We start from the raw sequence: 22,281 nt of genomic DNA, 5'->3' as shown, positions 1-22,281 counted from the left end.
TTTCCAGAATACTACCATATAATTTGGCTAAGAGAGGGCTGATCATAATTGTTCGATAATTAGAGGGGTTATTTGTATCTCCACTTTTAAAAATAGGGATAATGAGGCTCTCAGTCCAAGGTTTAGGGAACCCTTGCTTAACAGCTTGATTGAAAAGCTTGTGGATGTGGGGGATGAGGACAGGGCCTCCAATTTTTAAGATTTCTGCCTGGTAACCTTCAATGTCTTTAGCTTTCCCATTCGCGAGGCGATTAACTCCAAACTTAATGTCTTCTAAAGAGAAGACTTCTTTCGTTGTGAGCAGGGTTTCCAAATTATCCGTGGCATTAGGAGATTCATAAAGCTTTTTAAGATAAGAATTCCAATCGTAAAGAGCAATTTTATTATTATCCTCAGTCTTCCTAGTCAGAATCTGCCTCCAGAATTTTTTAGGAGCTACCTTAGAGAGGTGTAAGAGATTCTCCTGTCTTTGACGAATGTACTGTCTCTTTTTCCTGTTAATTAGGGCTTTGTATATTCTTATCTTGTCCATTTTAAGAGAATCATCAACAGCTTCCTTAATTGCTCTCCTCGCTTTCTTACAATCTTTATCATACCAAGGATTGGTTTTGCTATTTCTTTTATTATTTGAGACTTCAACTGAGAACTTTTTAATAGAATATGAGAGGGTTGTAGTAAAATTATGATATAGGTCTTCTATGTTACCTACACTAGATAAAGGAGACAAGTTAGTTTTTAATTCATTTAGCAAGAGGTCCTTTTTATTTTTATCAAATATTAGGTTCTTTTGGTTGTAAGTATTATTTTCTATGGGAACTCTATGCATGACAAAATTGAGGGTTATAAGTAAAGGCCTATGATCGGAGTCAGGCTCGTGGTCGTTTAAGATGTCAAAGTTTATCATTTCGTTGTATAAAGGAAGATCGGAAATAACGTAGTCTACTACGCTGCTACCAAGTCCATGGATGCAGGTCATCTTGCTGGAATTTGGCCACTTTTTTAGACCGTTGCAAATTATGAGATCCTGAGCACTACAGAGCTTGACAAGCTCTGACCCAAACAAATTTTCCCCGAGGTCTTCAGAGCTCCTTTTGTAACTACTAGCCAGGGTAGGGTCTTCGTCTAACCAAAGAGGATTAGGGTTGGAACGATTGCTTAAAACAATAGCTTGGTTACTTGAAGTTCGCGCATTGAAGTCACCTATTAAAAGGATATTACCATCATTCCTTAGGTTAGAAATATCGTTCTCTAAACTATTGTAAGGGTTAGTTTTATCTAGATTCTTCTTCTTATAGAAGTTAGAATTAATGGGGGCGAAATAACATATTGCTATGTAGGACTTTTTATTATTAATGTCTCTGATCTCTATCCAACTAAATTGGTTGTAAGGGTCGTTTTTATAAAGCCTAACATAGGAGGAGATGGTTTTCTTAATGTAACAAGCTATTCCCCCAATGCCTCTACGGGAGGATCGCTTGTTCCATGTAGACCATAGCGTAAAGCCATCTATGTTAGGGATCTTAGATTCTTCGTGTTCCCAAGTTTCAACAAGCAAAATAATATCAACATCATTTGAGATCCAACTTAGCTTGGGGCCTTTGTTCCATGGGAAGCCCCGACAGTTCCAAGAAAGGATCCGGAGCATGTTTGATTGCTATTGATTACTATATTTTTGGTTTTTGTCCCGAATAAAGGCTTTTCTATTTCTAATTATTGCCCATTTTCCTTCCTTTCTAGCTTCTTTTACCTTTTGAACCTCCTTTCTTAATTCTGCTTGATCTTCTGGGATGAGATCTTCATTTATGAATATTCCCGTTCCTTTTAGACTCGAGGTTTTACTAAGTATGTTGTGCTTATGGTCAGTAGATCTCACCTTTATGCGGATTAATCTTCCTTTATTCTCGGTTAATTTCCCCAACCTTGTTGCTTCTGTGAGACACGGTGTTTCAATTTGTAATCTATTATGTAATTCTGTCTGGACTAAGGCTAAAGTATCCTCATCTTCTTCCTCTTTTAAACCGAAGATTATAAGGTTTAAGGTCCTTTTGTTACGTTCGTGGTCTAATTCTATTAGTTTTTTCATTTCGTCTTTAATTGGTTTAATATCTAACTTATCTACCCCACTATTTACGGTGAGGCGGCTATTAACTTTTTCTTGTAATTCTTTAATCATGTCTTTCATTTTAAGACATGATTATATATATATATATATATATATATATATATTTAATATTAATTTATTTACTTTTTTGAGCTGTGGATGCTGTCTTAAGGGAGAATTTGTATAAATTAAAGTTACTTTATTTTGTTTAACAAGGGTTTCCAGGTATTACTTAGTTTAAGACCATCATTTTTAGTTAGGTCAAATTAATCTATTAAAAAAAAAAAAAATTACTTTAATATAGTTTTAAATTTATTAATAAAATTTAAATTTAAAACAAAATTAAATCTTATTGAATCCATTTAGTTTAAACTAATTTTATTTTTAATTTTAGGCCAAATTAATTTAAGCGAATTTATTTTATAAAAAATAAAAAAAATAAAAAAAAAAAAAAATAAAAAATAAAAAAATAAAAAATAAAAAAATAAAAAATAAAAAATAAATTTTATTAATTAAACTAAATTTAAAAATTAATTAATTAATAAAATGAATATAGCTTTAAATTTATTAATTAAACTATATTTAAAATTAATTTAATTAATTAATTTATTAAATTGATTTTATTTAGTTTAAATTAATTTCATTTTTAATATTAGGTCAAATTAATCTAGTTAAAAAAATTTACTTTTAATATAGGTTTAAAAATCATTAATTAAATTAAAATTTAAAATCAAAATTAAAAATTTATTTAATCCATTTATTAATAAATTGATGAAATTCAAGCCGACCTCTCCAAACCTAGGTTATCTATCCATCCTTCTATTAATAGGTTCTCATGCTCTTGACTCTCTCTTTCTCAAAATGCAGATCTCATTACCCTGATGATGGACTCACCTAGCTAGTCCGAAACGTTGGTTTCAAAATTGCTCACAGGTCTTTCCATTTAATTAAATAATCTACCAGCCTGTATGGAATCTCTCTTCAACAAATGAGAATTATCCAACGATCCTTTTTATGGAGTGGAAACGGCGACAAGAAAAAATGGTCTCTGGTTGCTTGGCAGAAATTATGTAAACCAAAGGATAGAGGGGGACTAAATCTGGTTGATCCCTCAGTGGTCAACAGAATCTGTGGTGCCAAAATCTGGTGGAAATGGATCACTGATACAAGCCTACCTTGGGCCAATCATTGGAAGGAAAAGTATATGCCGAATTGTAACAATCTAGACCTTATCAGAATACAAGACGCTCCTGACGGCTCGCCAATATGGAATCATGCTAAAAACAACAGAAGCATAGTTCAGGAACACAGTTTCTGGGAGATACGAAATGGAACTCAAGCTCTTTTCTGGGAGGATGCATGGCAGCAATCCCCTAAACTGGAATCCCCACAGCTTTTACCCCTGAAGCAAATAAATCAAAATGAGGGCAAATACAGAGTCAATCAATACTGGAACCCAATCAGTAGAGACCCGGAATGGAGGGAGTGGATGGTTTTCAATTCAAGCAATAACGAAAACACTCAGGAAATTATTCAGATTCTAAATCAGAAAATTCTCAAAAGGAAAATTCGGATAGCCGGAGAGAATGATAAGCTGAGATGGGGTCCGAATGGCAACGGAGATTTTTCCCTGAAAGAAGCCAGGAGTATCATAGAAAAGGAAGAGCAGCCTGAAATTGTGCCCTGGTCCGACAAGGTATGGGACAGCCTTTCCTGGCCGAAAATCAGAACCTTCTTATGGCTTCTTATGCAAAAGAAAACACTGACCTGGGAAAACCTACTTAAAAAAGGCTTCAGGGGACCCTCAAGGTGCCCAATGTGCACGGACGCAGCGGAAACCATGAATCACCTTTTCAATTCTTGTGAGTGGGCTAACCAGCTTTGGCACTGGATGGAAGGATTGCTAGGCGCCTCCGACCGTGACAGAGAATCCATTCATGGAACTATCATTAATTGGAGGAAAAACTTTTCTCACATTCGTAGAGTTGACAGCATATGGAAATGTGTCCCAGGATTCATATTATGGACGATATGGAAGGAGCGTAATCGAAGGATATTTCAAGAGGAAATCAGAAATATAGAATTTGCCAAAGATTCAATTTTAATTAACATCCAACAGCTCATTCAGACAAAATGCAAAGAAGAACCGAATGAAAAACCGTCGGCTCAGGACTTACGCATCCTGAAGAGCTTTCATTTGGAGGCATCCAGCAATCAACCGAATTTGGGAAACAGGTTACAACCTTCCTCGCAAACCATCAGATGGCAATGTCCGCCGGAGGGAGGCCTAAAACTGAATTTTGACGGGGCCTCGAGGGGCAACCCAGGCACAGCAGGCATCGGAGGCGTAATTCGAAATCAGGCCGGAGAAATTTTACATATCTACTGTAGGGCGCTTGGTGAAAGCACAAACAATGAAATGGAGTTTGCTGCGCTCGAACAAGGTCTGAGAATCCTAAGGACAATTCGAAGAGGCAATGTAATAGTAGAAGGGGATTCCTCTTTGGCAATCACGACGGCTAAACGCATACAAGCAGGTACCAGGGCCAGTAAAGCTACCAAACATTGGAGGTTGGCTAAGGTCACTGAGAACATAGCGGAGCTGATAGCAGGAATGAGAGGTTTAGTGTTCCAAACAGTCAGAAGGAAAGCGAACGGGTTGGCAGACCACTTGGCAAACCATGGTGTGGACAACCAGGACAAAGTCTGGGACAGTTGTTGGCAGGAGGTGGACTGCCCAATTCTCAAAGCGACATGCGCACAGCTGGCAGAGAAGGACTTAACCGAAGCCGATCAAGCCTAGCCGATAACGGTTTCGGGTTACGGTACCAGAGGTTTGAAGAAACCGGCCACGACAGCAATAATATCCACGGGAGTTGGATGAGAGGACAATTTTGGCGGTGGAATTCTCGGCGGCGGCAGGCCAGCCAGACGAATGATCATAACAGATCACGCCACAGAGTATACCGCATCAGTAGTATAGGAGATGAGACACATGGGACGGTTCCGTATGGGAAAGCATCAGCAACATTTATGATGATTTCGAGAGGAGCGGGTTGGCCCGAGTCATGGCACAAGGAGGCCAGATTTGTTGGTAATCAGGAAAGATCAAACAACACAAATTACCATATCAACAGCTCAGAAGTACAGGACACATGGCACAACTCAATATGGATTAAGATCAGCTACAATCAAGTTCATTCGGCTTGGAGCGGCTCGGCCTGTACGTACTTCAACCGAATTTATTACAACAGTACTCCAACTACTCGCTGGATTAAGACAGGCTTCATGAGGAACTACAAGGGAATGCACTATATATCAGAGAGTAGATACCCTGTTTTTTCCATAGTGTTTCAAAATAGAGCTGAGCACGTCTCCCTCATCGGCAACTGCATCAGCTGGGACGAGCATAGAGAGTTAGCTATGGACGCGGGGAGTTGTCGTTGCTTTGCTGCGAATCAGGAGCTACAAGCTGCGAAGAGAGGGTATGAGACCAGAACGGCAAGCAAGAACAAACGCAAAGTAGCCGAGCTGGAAGCCAAGGCTAAACAAGAGGAAGCTGGGCGAACGGAGGAGGATATTGCGGAAGAGGTTGACTGGATGAAGGACCCGGGCACTCCTTCGAAGAGAGCAACGCAGTTTGTCAGAACGAAAGCAGAGAGTTGGCGCATCAAGACTCTCATTGCTAAAGCCCTGGAGTCTATCGAGAAAGAAAAACAGCAAGTAGTGAATGAGGTGAACCTGACGGAGGCCCAAATGGCCAAAATCATCGATTACAACAGTTCGTTGGACCGCAGAATCACAACTGTGCACGAGGCTGTTGAAACAGTTAACAAAAAGCTTACTTTGCTTATCAGGATCCTGAGGGACACCGTGAACCCAGTACCCATGAATCAGCAGCAGACCACGACAGAAGTGCAGGAGAACGAGCCAATCGAAGCCCTGCAAGCCAAAGTGGACAAACATGTTCGGGAGGTTGGTCTGGATACAATTAGTCGCATGGGCAAGTTCATTTAGTGTCGTCCCCTTCACTGTTTTCCTCTTCTCTTTCCATGCTTCGGCCTTTGTTTCTTAATGTTGTTGTTATGTATTGTCAAGTTTTGATAGTGTTGGGTAAACAGGCATCAGCTCCTAGTTCGGGCCACCCTGCGCGGTGTGCGCTGAGCCGTTTCTTTTTGAACTCTCTGAGCAGTTGATGCGTTTTGGTTTCTAGTCTGTCAGTGCTTCTCGATCTGCCTTTGCAGATTTTTTGTACTATATTTTGTGCTATAATATAAACATCTGATTTACACAAAAAAAGATGATGATTAACATCCACTAAGATGAATGTGGTCTATTAGACCTCAAGAAAAGAGAGTCTAATTGTCATTCTTCAAAATCTTGTTTATGTGATCAAGGAGAAGGGAAAGAAGTGTTCCAAGATCGCTATAGTTGGGCTAGCTTAAGAAGTCAAGAATATTAGAGGTGTGGCTGTTGATAAGGAATTGAGAGTTGATGTGGGCAAGAGTCGGGAAGTCTAAAAGGAGGTTGTCTTCATCTTCCAACTTCTTAGTATCACAAATCTAACAAATTATATGTCCTAGGGAGTCTTGGGAGTAGACCACCGCCTGATATCACTCTGAATCTCATGAGAGTTATTTATAATTCTAGCGATGTTCATTTTCTTCTTAGTTCTAGTCAACATAGAGAGATTATTTTGGTTATCAAGGGTGGGTTTGATCACCTCCTTATAGTACCTTAGCTTCCTTTTACACTCCAGCTCCTTACCTTTTACACTCCAGCTCCTTAGCATCCCACATCTTGTCCTTAAAATTGGAGGTAATAGTATCTTTGATATTTTCCTTACTTCCCATGATGATATCCTCCTTAACCTCTCAAATATTGAGCCAAGACTAAGCATCCTAATGCCACCTGTGCCTGAGACGCAGGTGGGGCTTTTGACTAAAGTTAGAAGCAATTTTTGGGAGCCTCTTGGATTCGATATTGTGAAGCTTCTTCTTATACATCAGATATATAAACATAACCACACTTTCAATGGGGTACATGCCAACTTTGATCAAGAAGATAGGATAGGGATTATTTCCCTTGATCTTCAGTTTATAGGTTATGAATTTCTTTTGGATCATCTCAATCTTTCTCCAAGACTCCCTAGATATACTACACCCCCAAACTTCACATCCATTTAAGATAGCATGTGTGATGAGAGTCTCAAAGAGGAGCCTTTTTTTACTCCAAATGTAAATAGCGGCTAACTTACAATTGTTTTCAAGCTCATAATAAGTGTTCCAACCTCCAATAATTCTATTCTCGATGTTATAATTCCAGTTGATCTCATGAGGAAAGTCAATACCCAAATATTTATAAGAAGAAACCTGCTCAAGACAATGGTTATCATAGATGGAACTACTATGGGTGATCTTCTTGGATTTAATGATCATGACTTTAGTCTTGTCGGTATTAACTATCATACCCATGTTGAAGCAATAGACATGAAAAGTCTTAAGCTGATTGTCTAGATCATCATGGCTCCTTGAAAGAAGAATGATATCATCAGCATAAAGGAGAAGAGTAATGATAATACCAGTGAGCTCGGTAACTTGCAGCCCATAGTTTCCAGACACTCCTTTAGTTTATTGATGTAAATACAAAAAGGGTAGGGGAAAGGGGACAACCTTGCTTAACCCTGATATTACATTTAATATATCTAGACCACCCTTCATTGGTCTTAAGCTTGGAATGGCAGTCTCATAGAGGCGGATCACAACAATCCTCAAATCAAGAGGAACCATGATCTCTTCAAGCCTCTCCCGGAGCTTATCTTGGGGGACAATGTCGAAAGCTTTTCTAAAGTCCATAAAACAACAGAAGAGATCGGTTTTACTATTGCGAAATTCCTCTACAATGATCCTAAGGGTGACAAGGTGGTTGATGGATGAGTGATGTCTCCTAAAATCAACTTTCCCTTTATCTCTTTTACCCTGGTTATCAAGACAAGGATAAGCTTTTTTTTCCAGAATGAGCCCATAAAGATTTGCTAGGATGTGGCTAATCATAATGATCCTGTAGTTAGAGGGAACACTTTTTGTCCCCATTTTTGAAGATATGCACAATAAGGCTTTGCATCCAAAGCTTAGGGAAGAGCTTTACAACCAAATTGAGAAGCTTTTGGAGATGAGGAATGAGGATATGTTTTCCCATTTTAAAGATCTCAACTTGGTAACCTTCAATATCTTTGTCTTTCCCATTAGAAAGCTTATTAATCCCAAACTCAACGTCTTCTAGAGAAAAAATATCATCCTTAATAGGAGTGTTCAATATGGTTCCCATGATGTCTGGAGAGTCATACAACTTCTTAAGATAGTTATCCCAATTTTCAAGGGGGGTAGAAGGATTATCTTTAATTTTACGAACAAGCACATTCCACCAAAAATTTCTGGCCGCAACTTTAGAAAGGTAGAGAAGATGCTCATATCTCTTATTAATATATGACCTCTTCTTCCTCTTAATGAGATATTTGTATATATTTATATTTTGAAGCTTAATTCTTTCATTACGGGCTTCTCTGATTTCTTTCATGGTAAATTTATAGTCTTTGTCATACCAAGGATTGGAAGTTCTATTATTTTTCTTATATGAAGTCTTAGTAGAGAATTTTCTAATGGTGGTGGAAAGGGTAGCATTAAAATGGTAATAGATTTGATCAATTTTTTTATTATAGCTGAGGGAGCCTAAATCCCTTTCCAAATTCCTTAAGAAAAGGTCAACATTACTTCTATCGAAGTGAATGTGACTTTTTCTTTCATTGTTCTCCTGCATGTGGGTGGTATGCATAGCAAGATTGAGGGATAAAGACAAGGGTCTATGGTCAAAGTCAGGCTCATACCTATTAAGAAGCTCAAAGTTTGTGATACGGTTGAGGACATGGATGTCAGAAATCACATAATCCACGATGCTACCTTACCCATGGAAATAGGTCATCTGACTGAAGAGTGGCAATTTATTAATACCATTACAAATGATCAGGTCCTAGGAACTAAAAAGTTTGAGGAGCTCTGTGCCGAATAAGTTCTCGATTATGGCTTCAGATTTTCTCTTGAATCTATTAGTTAAGTTACCATCCTCATCAAGCCACAAGGGGTCTAGGTTAGACTTGTTACTTAACATAATAGCTTGCTTAGTAGTAGTTAGAGCATTAAATTCCCCAAGAAAAAGGATATTGCCATCATTCCTTAGGTTATAGATGTCTTTTTCTAAGGTATTGAAAGGACAATTCTTATCCATGTTTTTTTTCTTATAGGATGTAGAGTTGATAGGGGAAAAATAGCAGATTGCAAGAAATATCCTATTGGTTGTAGAATCATAGATCTCGATCCAAATGTACTAATTGAAGTGGTCAGTTTTATGAAGGTGGATGTGAGAGAAAACATTGTTCCTAATATAACATGCTATACCACCTCTTGCAACTTACTCTATCATTTTAATTTTTACAAAATTTGAAATATTATTTTAAAAGAAACTAACGGTGGCATTGAAGGCATTAAGGAGGTTGGCCCAACCCTTCTACTAAAGCCCGAGCATTTTCACAAAATGGGATCAAATATCGGCAACGAAGATAAATTGAGCACTCTGCGGGGGGAAAAATTAATGCAGATTATAATTCCATAGTTGACCTTGACGTCAGCACGGTTGATGGAGATCAACGACCCATGATAATTGTGGGGGTTTGTTACACTGTAATTTGTCACCAACCCCATACTCCCTGGTCCCAGACACTAGCAATCCATATTACTGACATCTATTTTGTGTCATGTTGCCAATTATGTTTCAATACCTTCCTTGTAATCTCAAGAAGAATATCTCAATTCATTATCCCTGAAGCAGACTCTTTTCCACCTAAGTTTTTGGTTCGTCGCGAGTCAGCAGTTTTCCCACTCACGAAGATGGGAAAGTTTGCACTAGCCCTAGCGAATTCGTCGCTCTGTCCCTGTGCTGCACCTGCAATGAGCTACTTTTGGCAAGTTTTTTAATCAACTCGTCGAAGCTTTGAGATGAAACTACTTCATGGATGGTCCTAGGGCTAGTTGTTGGGTCAAATGAGATCACCTCTCTCCTTTGGGATAGTTGTTCCACCTTTTTTGCAACCTCCCTAAAGGATAAGTTCCTCCTCCCATCTCTTTTGTAATCTCTCCCTCTTATAAATGCCTCCTCTATGACTAAGATGAGTTAGCTTGGATGTAACTTGATGATAGCTAGATGTAATTTGGTAGTTTCAAGATTCTAAGAGAGGAGTAGAGGTAGAGAGTGTAATTATAGTGTGGAAGTAGCCTCACATGTAATTTGGCTTGAGAAATTTCTAGCATCAAGCTTTTGGATGAAAGAGAGAGTCATTTGTTCCCTTGGGAGACAGGTCACCAATGAATGCTTACGGAGACATGCCGACAGGACCCTTCGAGGAGACTTACGATGTCAAGGCTCGGTTGTAAGTTTTACCTTGATTTATATTAATACAAATCAATAGCTTGTTTCCTATATCATATGATTGTATGTCGATAGCTCGAAGTTCCTTGACTCTTCAAGTAGATTGTTTGGTTGTTTTCTATTGCGTTTGTAGCGTTTCTCTACATGTTGTTTTTAGGTACAAGTGATTAGAAGAACAAGAGCTGGAGCGACACGACGAAGACTTCATCGAATAATGATCTGAAGGTAGGCCTTCATAGCACCAACTTTCTAAGGAAATTTGCTTTGGTATTGTCTTTACAGTGACTAGACCCACTCTAGGGCTAGAGGGGTTGCCTGTATCTACAGAGGGAACTTTCCTGTGCCACAAGTTGGCGACTCATTGTGGGGAGCCCAAAGCTTGCCAAGTAGTGGAAGACATGATTCTAACAGACACACCTTCATCCAAGAGACTGCCAGGTACTACCATATTATAGGCTTGTACTCTGATTTGGAAAGGCACATATGATGGGAGGCAGAAAGCATTCAAGTGACTCCAATCAAAAGAAATGATAGAACTACTTGGTGGGGGTGTCATATGATTTCCCCCATGCCTGGCAGGAATAGAAGGAGGAATCTCCTAAACAGCCAAGATGGGAGGGTCACTCTTTGATTCATGATAATCTATTGGCTTTCAACGGAGGAACCAGTCAACCCTTAGGGATCCTTCCTAAGTTCCCTGTTACTTTAGGAGGAAAGACCGTCTATATAGATGTGATGGTAGTCCAAGGTTCTTTAGATTTTAATCTTCTCCTTGGATGTGACTATGTTTATGTCATGGAAGCCCTTGTTTCTTCGCTTTTCCGTGTGGTTTGTTTTACGCACAAAGGAAGAATTGTGACTATTGATCAATTGTCGTTCATTGGTCACCAGATGCCTCCTTTGCAACCATCATCCCCTATCAGCTCTTTTTACAAGCAGTACCTTCCTCGCCATAGGTCAATTATGTGGCTACCCATTCTGTCTCCACATCTGCTGATGATCACACAGATGGTATAGTACGTTATGTACTGGGAGCATTGGAACCCGATCTACCTTTGGTACCAAATGACATGTATTCCTCTCAGAGCGTGGTCTTTCCATTTAGTGAAGACCTCTTGGGAGCCATGTTCTCATATGATCCATCAGAATTTTATGAGGAGAGTTCCTTGTCTTGTGTAAACCTCATTAAAAAAATGAAACAAGGAGTATGAGGAGAGTTCCTTGTATTATCTCAACCTCATTAAAAAAATGAAACAAGGGTTCCGAGGATAGTTTGTTCCTGGGTCAACCTCATTAAAAAATGAACCAAAGAGTATGAGGATGGTTCCTTGTCTTGTGTCAACCTCGTTAAACAATCAATAAAGATGTCCAAGGATAGTTCTTGGTATTGTGTCAACCTCATTAAAAAAAATGAAACAAAAAACCTAAGCATAGTTCCATGCCTTGTGTCGAGCTCATTAAAATCTGAAACAAGGGTCATGAGGATAGTTCTTTTACTGGGTCAACCTCATTAAAAAATGAAGCAACTCCCTTTTCCAAATTGAGTCTTTGATTAAGATCTCGTAACTACAGAGTAACAGCTCTTAATGAAATAACCACATTTAGTGTAATAACAACACTTAGTGTAGTAAAAGCACTTAGTGCCACACACTAGTGAAATATAACAATATCTTAATGACTGATGAAATGACAGCGTCGAGTGTTACATTTCTCCTCGCCATATTTCTTTGTTGTTCCTGCAAAAGATAAACAAGTAAATAACAATATATATATATATATATATATTACAGCAGAGTGAGGGTATCTTCTTTTCCAATGACCATTAAATCAAATGAAGTAGAAAGATTTTTAACAAAAGCATCTTTAGAGGCTAGATGGTAGTATAATTTAAGACGATGTTCGTTTACCAAGAACAAGGTATGGTTTTCATCTATTGTAATTAGTCTAACCATTCCATTGTCGAACACTACATCCACTTTATATGGGCCCATCCAGCGAGTGCAGAGCTTGCCTTTGAAATCCTTAAATTTGGAGTCATACAGTAATGCCCAGTCCCCCACATGAAACACCTTAATTTTGATAAATTTAGCGTGCCATTTCATTCTCTGTTGTTGAACAGCAATAGTTTTTTGGACAGCCATTGCTCGAATCTCGTCCAACTCATTCAACTATTCCAGTCGGTGTTTCTGGGCTTCTGATAAATCTAGGCCTACTTCCAGAGCTGTTCTGAGTGTACTAATCTTAAATTCCACCGGAAACAAGGGGTATTTCGCATAGACTAATTCATATGGAGAAAACCCTGTTGTATTTTGCCATGCTGTTCTGTATTCCCATAGAGCTTCTAGAAGTTTTTGTGCCCAGTCTTGGCAATGGCTTGCTACTGTTTTTGTCAAGATATTTTCCAATACCTTATTTGTGCTTTCTACCCATCCATTCTCCTGGGGATGATAGGGGGTTGTCACTCTGTGTTTTACCCCATATTTATGCATTAGGTTTTCTATCATATGATATGTAAACTGTGATCTACTATCTGATACATTTTCTCTTTGAGTCATGTACCTGGCAAAGATTTCTTCAAAAAGGAAGTTTACCACTACTTGCTCTATTGCTCTCGTGACCGCTCTAGATTCCACTGATTTAGTTACATAGTCGGTACAGACCAAGATGTAAACCTTTTGATACGAAGGTGGTTTGAAGGGACCAACAAAATCGATGGCCCATTCCTCGAATGGTTCAAGGACTATCTGGGGCTGCCGGGGCATTTCATCTGCTTTCCCAGGTTGTCCCATCTGTTGATAGCTATCACACTTCCGAACATAATCCCGAGCATCAAGAAATATCGTGGGTCAGTAATATCCCATTTCCAGTACTTTATGACCTGTTCTTTTGTCTGCAAAATGTCCCCCACAGGGTCTGTCATGTGTATCTTTTAATATCTCGAAAATATCATCTCCTGCCACACAACGCTGAATCTACTGGTCAACTCCCATATGGAAGAGGTATCCTGCCATCCATGAATATCAGGTACTTTGGTGAATGATCTTCCTTTGCTCCTTATAGGACAGATGATGAGGAACTTTACCTGTAGAAAGATAATTAGCAATATCTGCATACCGCGGAGTGTTAGCAGAAACTGCAAAAAGGTGCTCATCCGTAAAATCATCTTGAATTGGTGTTTCCTTACTATCATGTTCTATCCTAGATAAACAATCTGCGACCACATTGTCTTTCCCTGGTTTGTCTACTATAGTGACATCAAATTCCTGTAATAGCAAAAATCATATTGTAATGCAACCAAGGTAACAAATTTCTTCATTAAATACCTTATGGTTGCATGATCAATGTGCACAAAAGTAGGATACCCGATAATGTAGTGCCGGAACTTGTTGATGGCATAAACGACAACAAGAAATTCTTTGTTAGTCACTATGTAGTTTAATTCAACAGGAGCCAAATTTTTACTAACATAGTAGACTGTGTAAGGTACCTTATCCTCTTGTTGTCCCAATACTGCACTAATTGTTGTCTGAGAGGCATCTGTATGAATGTAGAAAGGTAATGCCCAGTTAGGTCCTCTAAGGATCGGAGCACTGCAAACTATCTCTTTAATTTTTGTAAACGCTACATCACAATCTTTTGTCCACACAAATTCTGAATCTTTCGTTAGTAATTGAAACAGTGGGTGTTCTACTTTTGCAAAATTTTCTATGAAATGCCTATAATAATCAGCACAACCAATGAAACCACATACCTGTGTGGCCGTTTTAGGTGTTGGGAAGTGCAGAATTACCTGTATCTTTACTAGATCCATCCTGATCCCTTCAATTGAGAGAAAGTGTCCCAGAACAATTCCCTCTTCCATCATCATGTGGCATTTCACTGTACTCAGAGAGGAACGCACTTGTATACACCTTGCGAGAACTTTTTCTAGATTTTTCAATCCCACGATGAACTAGTCCCCATATAGAGTAAAGTCATACATATAGATCTCAACACTGTCATCTATCAAGTTAGAGAAGATTCTGAGAATTGCCCTCTGGAATGTTGCAGGAGCATTACATAGACCAAAAGGAAGAACCTAGTATCTAAATGTCCCCAGGGGCATGTGAACGTGGTCTTGTCCTAGTCCTCAGGAGCAATCTGGATCTGGTTATATCCACTAAAACCATCCAGAAAAGAGAAATACTTCTTACTGGCCAATGTGTCTAACACTTGATCAATAAATGGCAAGGGAAAGTGGTCTTTTTGCATCACCTTATTTAATTCTCGATAATCTACGCAGATCCGCCATTTTCCATTCTTTTTGGGGACCATTACCAATGGAAAGACCTATTGGCTATCTGAAATAGGGTAGATGAAACCTACATCTAATCATTTCTAAAGTTCTTCTTTCACCACATTATTCAATGCAGGGTTCATCCTTCTCTGAGGTTGTCTTATAGGACGACAATCTTCCTTGTTGCATATGTGATGGGTGCATAAGTTGGCAGGGATTCCCTTCATATCTACATAATCCCAGGCAAAGGCCTCTTTATGTTTCCGCAAAATGTCTATAAGCTGCTCCTTCTGAGATTCTGACAGGTTCAGATTAATATTCAAGGTTTTCCCAGGTTCCAATTCCACTTGCATACTTTCATGAGGTGCATCAGTAGGTGGTTCCTCTAATCCTCCTGTTGTTTCCATAGTTTCCTGAGTCTCATAGTGTAGGATAGATTCTAGGATCTGCTAGTTTGATTTTGAAACAGAACAAGGATCATCCATGAAGGAAGTGATTACATCATATTTTGATTCCATTTTCAATTGTAGGGCCTGTCCGATAGTAAGGATGGGTCTTACTTCTTCATCTTTTGTTTCAACCTCCACTGCAGATACAACCTTCTTACCGCTTGCTAGTTTTATAGGTGAATTTGGTTCTACAGGTGGATAGAACACTAAATTCTTAGTGTTATTCCCATTAGAGATGACCATATTCCTTGAGCGGCACCCAATGTAAGCATCTGCAGTGTCCAGCCATGGCCTACCCAAAATTAGGGGATGACCACCCACTGAAGATTGTGTATGTAATACCAGGAAATCTATGGGGTAATGCCATGAATCCACTGAAATTTTCACATCTTCCAACTTCCCTACAGATTTGACTGTAGATCGATCTGGTAATTCCATTACTGTAGGTGTATGCTTTAAATTACGAAGTCCTAACACATGCATAGTTTCAGTGGTGATGGCATTGATGGCATCTCCCAAGTCTACCAATACATTTTGAATCTCTACCCCATTAATCTGTATTGTCAAGTTCGGGTTCCCCAGATCTCCATATTTCACTGGCATTGATTTTCCCATCATAAAATTCAACAACTTTCCCATAACATGTATAGTGAGGGGATCTTTAATTTCCTTGGCAATTTTCTTTGAACAATATTCCCTAAGAGTCTTTGCATAGATTGGCACATCCTTCATAGCTTGTAATAAGGGAATTTTAACAAATAAGTTCTACAATTCTCCTAATAAATCAAATTCAGATTGAGGACTTGGTTTACTCATGATTAATCTCTCTGGGTAAGGTGGTTCAGATTGATGTTGCTTGATAGGAGGCGTTTGGGTTCTATTGGTTTGCTTTGGCTCTTTACTGACTAGCTCTACCTCCTTACCTTCACCATCAAGTTGTTCAATGATAACTGGAGAAGGTTGGACGTTAACTGTTCAACCTGATCGCAGATTCATTTCATACAACTCTATAGTGGAGATACTATATGAAGGCAGGTGAAGAACATCACCTTAATGAGCTCCCTTATTGTTGGGTTTAGGGTTAGGCTACATTAGGAGTTGAGGACGGGCAGGCTGGTTACCAGGAGGCACATTGGAGGGTAGTTGAAGCTGCTACTGGGGCATCTGCTGTGGCATCTACGGAGGAAACTGACCAGGAGTGGATCCTCACTAGGTTGGAGCCCATGAAGAGCTCGTACTGGCTTGGGGATTCCACTGCTGCCAAGGTGAGTACTGGTATTGTGGCCACATCAGAGGATAAGGCATGGTATGAGGATTCATATTACAATTGTTAAAATATTGAGATGGATCCAGGTATATACCTTGATTTCCCATCGATGTTCAAGGCTGCCATGGCTTCCTAGATCCCATGAGGTACAACTGCTCTGTGTCCTCCACCATTCCTTGAAATATTGCTTTCAAGACTAGTAAGGAAGGGCATGAGCTTGTAGCATGATTGAGCTTGCAGATCGCACATTCCTCTATGGAATTTAGTGGACATTCCCTCTCTGGGTTCTTCTTCCTGCACTTCAGACAAAATATTGCCATAGTTCTGTCTAGATCTAGCTGCTTTTGTTTTACTTGCAAAGTGTCCATCTGTGCTGATAGGGTACTAAGGATATCTGTTCTCAGGTTATCTAGAAAATTTCTGATTTTTTCTTTTGTAACACCCCCGCCAGATCCCTTTACTGAATGGATCCCCTGCTTGTTCCTCGCGAGCCCCCTTGAGCACTGAATACATAATTTGCAAATATCTTCGAAATTCTCCTTGGAGATCTCTCCCTTTCCCACAATGTTCAATAGTTCCATTTAGTCTTCTCGAAGGGATCGAAGGAGGATAATATTTAATATTTCCTTATCTAGGTCAAAATGACCTAACCTCTGTAAGGTGTATCTGAACCTCTCCACACATACTTCCAAGCATTCATCTTCTTTTTGTGTGAACTTGAAGAGTTCCTCCTTAATGTTCTGGGATTTACAGTAATCCTGGTATTTCTCTAGGAAAGCCATCTACATATCCTCCCATGTGGAAATGGATTTTCCTCCAAGGCCCATGAGCCATCGCAAAGCCGTCCCTTTTAGAGTGGAAGTGAAAAATTCAACTTCTAGGCATCTGTTGTATAGTCATACCCTCGGCATACTATATCAAACTCAAATAGAAATGTGTCAGGGTCTCCTGAGATAAGCCCATGGAAGGTTGGTAGAGCTGCCAATGGAATAGGCTTTGTAGGTGCACCGATTCCTAGATCTCCAATAGGGAAATCGATGGTGGAGTTTGTAGGAGCCATGAATATTTTCCAATAATTATTGAGGATTTCAACAGGTTCTACAGAGAGTGGCTGAGGATTCTTTGCCACCGAAACTCGAGCTGCTTTGGTAGCACTTCCTTATTCCCTTGGTGATGTAAGTATCTCCTCGTTTCCTTCTCCTGTGGCCTGATGGATTGATCCTTCAGCTGCAACTCCCTTTCCTTTACTAGAATAGTCTGACTCTGCCGATTCTCTGCTTGCAACTTCCTCCTCTGATAACACCAGTGCAAGATTCTCTGGATCAGGTCTACTGCTAGATGTTTCCTCCACAGTACAGGAACCTGTTGTGTTGAGTCACCAAAGAATGCCACAGCCGATACTGGCTGTTCCACTGATTGTCCTTCTGACTTCACCCATCTTGCTCCTGGTCTCATAGCTATGTGAGAGGATGCTTCAGATTCAACCTTTGCTATGATCTCTTGTATATAAGTTTTCCTTCCCAAGTCTGGTCTTCCCCTCTTTGGGGCTCTCCCTCTGCCCCTTTTATTTGGTTCTTTGTTCATACAAAAGTTGGATTGATAGAGGGTCTTGGTATGAACCTACAATGCTTCAATCCTGGAGTAAGGTGTCAAAAGACCGTTCCTTCCCCAAGATGAAAGAAATCACAAAAAGAAAGGCAGCTATAACCAAAAATCTAGGGTTTCAAGCTTGGAGCAGGGCATCAAAGGACTCCTCCCTCCCCAGGGACAAGAACCAAAAACAATAAAAAACCACGGGAAGCCCTAATATTCCCAGATCTGAAACAGGGTGTCAAAAGACCTGTCCCTCCCCAGGGTAAAAGCTAGGGCTTTCCAAAAAAGAAAGCACACATAGGTTAAGAAGAAATAATTCTAACTCAAGGCCTGGAGTAGGGCATCAAAAGACTCCTCCCTCCCAGGGCAAGAGAATGGCCCAAAATCATCAGAAAAACAAAAAAAACAAAGCAAAAAGAGTATCTATGCTCATGACCTAAAGCAGAGTGAGAAAACTCGTTCTCTCCCCAGGACGAGAGATTGACCCTCTGGTCGGTCCGAATCGTTGTTTGCACCTTGTTAGCCTCCCTGGAAATGGTGCTAAAATGTTGGTATCCAAGTAGGGGTGATTTATCCACCTTGTTCCTACATAATTTATCAATCTATGTGCAATCCTTTCAAAGCAACACACAAGGTATATGCAGGGGCAAACGTGTAATCCTTTCCAACCAAGGGCTCGTGGGTTAAGATTCAAAACATGACTGTAAGATTAACAATTTATAGAACTACAGAAATAATTATAAACAGTAAAGAACTACAACAACAACATAAACCGATAAATCACATGCACACAAAGATGCATCATCTGATCAGAAAAGCAAGCCCAGCTCTCTGATCAAGGCTACGTTGGCCATGAAAAAGACTAGAACAGAAAAATGGATGATCTTTTATTACTCGGTAACAGATGTTTACAATATCGATGGGAGAACCCCCATTCACAGGAACAACCTGAAATTTATACACAACGAGGGAGATTAATAGATCTCCTGGAAACATAGTAACTGCAAATACAAAGATGTACATCGGTTGAAACAGTATCAGCATCAGACGTCTGAGATAGAAAGAAGGCCTAAGAATAGTTCAGGGAGCCTATTCTTGGAGCTGTGTGACCTCCTTCTGGCTGGTCGTTACTAGATCTGTTGTGATATGCTGAAGTGAGGGTTCCTTTTCTCCACGTTGTGGTCAAACACATAATTCAGTACCGCAAATAGATAAACTTTGTGGGTTTTTAATTCATTAATTAAAATATACCAATTGGACAAGTAAGGGGGTATTTACCTTGTAATTTTAACATAACAGCATAGGTAAATGAGTACAAAAAGGTCAAAAAGGGTAATGGAAATGGTCAGAAATATGGCCCGATTTGGTACCCAACAAACTGATAATGAGATCTAAGACAATAATAAGGTATTACAGACTTATGTGCATGGATGTGCCTATGTTATTTTGTGCAATGGATTGAGCAGATTGCGAAATACATAGACTTTGAAGCAGTTAAAAACTATAATAGACAAACACATAAAAAAACAGCAGATTTAGTAAGGAGTTCACTCAATACTCCTAGGCTACATCACCTGGTCTAGCCTTCAGTGGCGGCCTCTCTGTTAAGTATTCAAACAAATTTTTTATGATAGTGAGCTCAGTTTGAGCCTCACATACAAAAAATTCATTTACAAGAGTTTCACTTGAACCCCTCAAGCTTCCTCTGAGTACAGAGACTCCCTCACAGCTCTCAATCTTTTTCCTAACTCTATCTCACATTTTCTTGCAACACTGCATCTCTGTTGTGCTCTATGTCTGTGGCTTTATAGCCAAAAATGTGCTGCCTATTTGTTTCATGTTCTTATCTCTCGGTCTCCCCGGACTTTGTCCACTTCGAATACCTCTCTCACTATGATAAAATCATTGTTTAACGCCTAGAGAGGAGGTGGCCACCCATTCTGTAACGCCATAGTGTCGCAGACCTCTGAAACTCCTGAAACAACCACGCTCTGTTAAACACAGGAAAATGTGTTTTAATAGAGAAAGTCCGCCAAAAATCAATATATCAGACTTTAAAAGTCCTTAAATATGATTCATTCCCCTATCGAGTCCATCCACAAGTCGTTATCGCATATCGGAAGGCTATGTCCCTTTGTGTTTTGGAAATACAACAAAAATCGTGAAAATACATTAAAAAGGGCTCTGTTATGGACTTGAAATCATATCAAATTTCCTTTATAATGCTATTGGGTCTAGCTATCGCATGGTGTATTGATATCAGCCCCACTCCATGTTCCGACATGATATCACATATTGCACATGACCCCCGCCAATTGTAATCGCTCCTCTACACAGTTCCAATGCGATGCGACGATGTGATATATCACAATCGCTCATCACAATAACCCTTGGGCCATTTCTAAGCGCTTCTGCAATCCCCCGATAGCGATCTGGCGATGTAATATGGGTCGTCAATCTGCGCGGTTAATCGATGGTCCATATTAACTCTGCCAATAGTCGTCGCCATATATATGTGTTAAGCGCCGATCTCTACCAAAGGTTACTGCCAATTGCGATTTTCGATCCAATCTGGATCGTTGATCCACCAGATCGAACGACTACTGTGTATTATTGGTTTCGCCTCCGTTACTCTATTTTTTTCATTAATTTCACGGGTTTTGGCTCCCGATAGTGTATTAAAAGGCTGCCTGATGCAATTTCTCGTTGGTTTTTAGCATGATTTTCGTAGTTTTGAAGACATAGAGAGTGTTTCTGGATCCATTTGGATCACGCCTTCCCACAGAAAAGCTTTTGGACCACCAAAATTTGGGTTTCAAGCATTGTTTAAGTGAGGATACAGTTGCCTCACTTGCCCAATCTCTATCCATTTTGCACTACTGGGTTTTGAACCTTTGAGTCCAATTCTTAGGTACTCGACATCTCCTCTGTGCATAGTCCTCACCTTCCTATACAGAACTATATCTTCCTGTAGATCATTAAGGTATTCAGGCAACAGATCATGAATGGAAGGAAATTGACTTTGCTCTTTAGGATCTTCAATTAATGAAAGTTCAAACAGTCTTAAATTTTCTGCATTTACTACTGAATAGATGTGCATGTATGCTGATAGATTAAGGCGGAAAGAGTTCTCACCAATTTTCTCAAGTACCTTAAAAGGCCCATACCTTATTGGCTTCAGCTTTTTTCCTTCACCTTGCATTATGTCCTTGCTGATATACAGCTAGACTTGATCACCAACGTGGAAGTTGTGCGCCACCCGGTGTTTATCATGCCTTGCCTTGTATTTGGCTTGGCTCTTTTCCAGCTATTCCGGCACTTCCTGGTGAATTTCTTGGATCTGTTCAATGAATCTGGTTGCTTTGTCCACATCAGAGTGTCTAGCAATTGCTATTTCTTTTTCAAAGACAAAATCCAAGGGAGACCTTGGTATGAAACCAAAACAAGTCTCAAAAGGAGATCTTTGTGTAGAATAATGTTTGGCACAGTTGTAAACATGTTTCACATAACATAAATGTTCATCCCAAAGCTTGGGATGCTTGCTGCAATAACCCCTGAGCAATTGGATCACTGTCCTGTTGACTACCTCTATTTTGCCATCTGTTTGTGGATGAAAGGTTGTGCTCTTCTTTAGTCTGGTGTCCATCAATTCCCACAGACTTTACCAAAACTTCCCAACAAATCAAGAATCTTGATCAGATACTATGGAAGTGGGTAACCCAAAATGCACCCAAACATGATGAAAGAACAGTTTCATTGTTTGTTCAGCTGTAATCTTCTTATTGCAGGGTATTAAAATACACATTTTGTTGAACCTGTCCACAATAACATATAAATAGTCATGTCACTTTCTAGATTTTGGCAATCCCCCAACAAAGTCCATGGAAACACTTTCCAAGGACGGTATGGGACTAGTAGTGGAGTGTACCAGCCTAGTTTTCTATTATTGGGCTTACTTTTAGCACACATGGTACACCCTCTTACATATCTAGAAACAATTTCATGCATTCTTGGCCAATAGCAGTATCTTTGTAGCTCTGCAATTGTTTTACTTACCCCAAAATGACCTGATACCAGAGAAGTATGTGCTTCCCTAATTATATTAATTCTCTTTGTT

At 39.6% G+C, this 22,281-nt stretch overlaps 3 protein-coding genes across 3 annotated transcripts; all 3 read right to left on the bottom strand.

Moving 5' to 3' along the window:
- Positions 1 to 12,363: 12,363 nt before the first annotated feature.
- LOC149234151 (uncharacterized) lies at positions 12,364 to 12,720 on the bottom strand. Its single transcript, XM_089368170.1, has one exon. The coding sequence runs from the start codon at positions 12,718 to 12,720 to the stop codon at positions 12,364 to 12,366; it is 357 nt and encodes a 118-aa protein (XP_089224296.1).
- A 27-nt stretch (positions 12,721 to 12,747) lies between these two features.
- LOC149234150 (uncharacterized) lies at positions 12,748 to 14,390 on the bottom strand. The gene is made up of 4 exons (XM_089368169.1): positions 14,067 to 14,390; positions 13,662 to 13,842; positions 13,139 to 13,211; positions 12,748 to 13,042 (listed from the first exon to the last, which is right to left on the bottom strand). Exons 1-4 carry the CDS (start codon positions 14,388 to 14,390, stop codon positions 12,748 to 12,750), a joined length of 873 nt encoding a protein of 290 aa, XP_089224295.1.
- Positions 14,391 to 15,304: 914 nt separating this feature from the next.
- On the bottom strand, positions 15,305 to 15,919 carry LOC149234149 (uncharacterized). The gene has a single exon (XM_089368168.1). The coding sequence runs from the start codon at positions 15,917 to 15,919 to the stop codon at positions 15,305 to 15,307; it is 615 nt and encodes a 204-aa protein (XP_089224294.1).
- Positions 15,920 to 22,281: the final 6,362 nt, after the last annotated feature.

The sequence above is a fragment of the Pinus tabuliformis genome, chromosome 8, assembly GCF_031772625.1.
Source record: "Pinus tabuliformis cultivar Carrire ecotype Pingquan chromosome 8, CPIR1, whole genome shotgun sequence".
NCBI lineage: Eukaryota > Viridiplantae > Streptophyta > Pinopsida > Pinales > Pinaceae > Pinus > Pinus tabuliformis.
This window is presented reverse-complemented; position numbering and strand designations above follow the sequence as displayed.

Bases quoted from the DNA above. Each gene is read 5' to 3' on its own strand.
- LOC149234151 (XM_089368170.1), bottom strand. From the start codon at position 12,720: ATGGCTGTCCAAAAAACTATTGCTGTTCAACAACAGAGAATGAAATGG.
- LOC149234149 (XM_089368168.1), bottom strand. From the start codon at position 15,919: ATGGGAAAATCAATGCCAGTGAAATATGGAGATCTGGGGAACCCGAAC.
- LOC149234150 (XM_089368169.1), bottom strand. From the start codon at position 14,390: ATGGATCTAGTAAAGATACAGGTAATTCTGCACTTCCCAACACCTAAA. The intron at 13,843-14,066 runs GTACCTTACACA...TTGCTATTACAG, and splicing joins TGGGACAACAAGAGGATAAG to GAATTTGATGTCACTATAGT. The intron at 13,212-13,661 runs GTAAAGTTCCTC...TAACTAAATCAG, and splicing joins TGCTAATTATCTTTCTACAG to TGGAATCTAGAGCGGTCACG.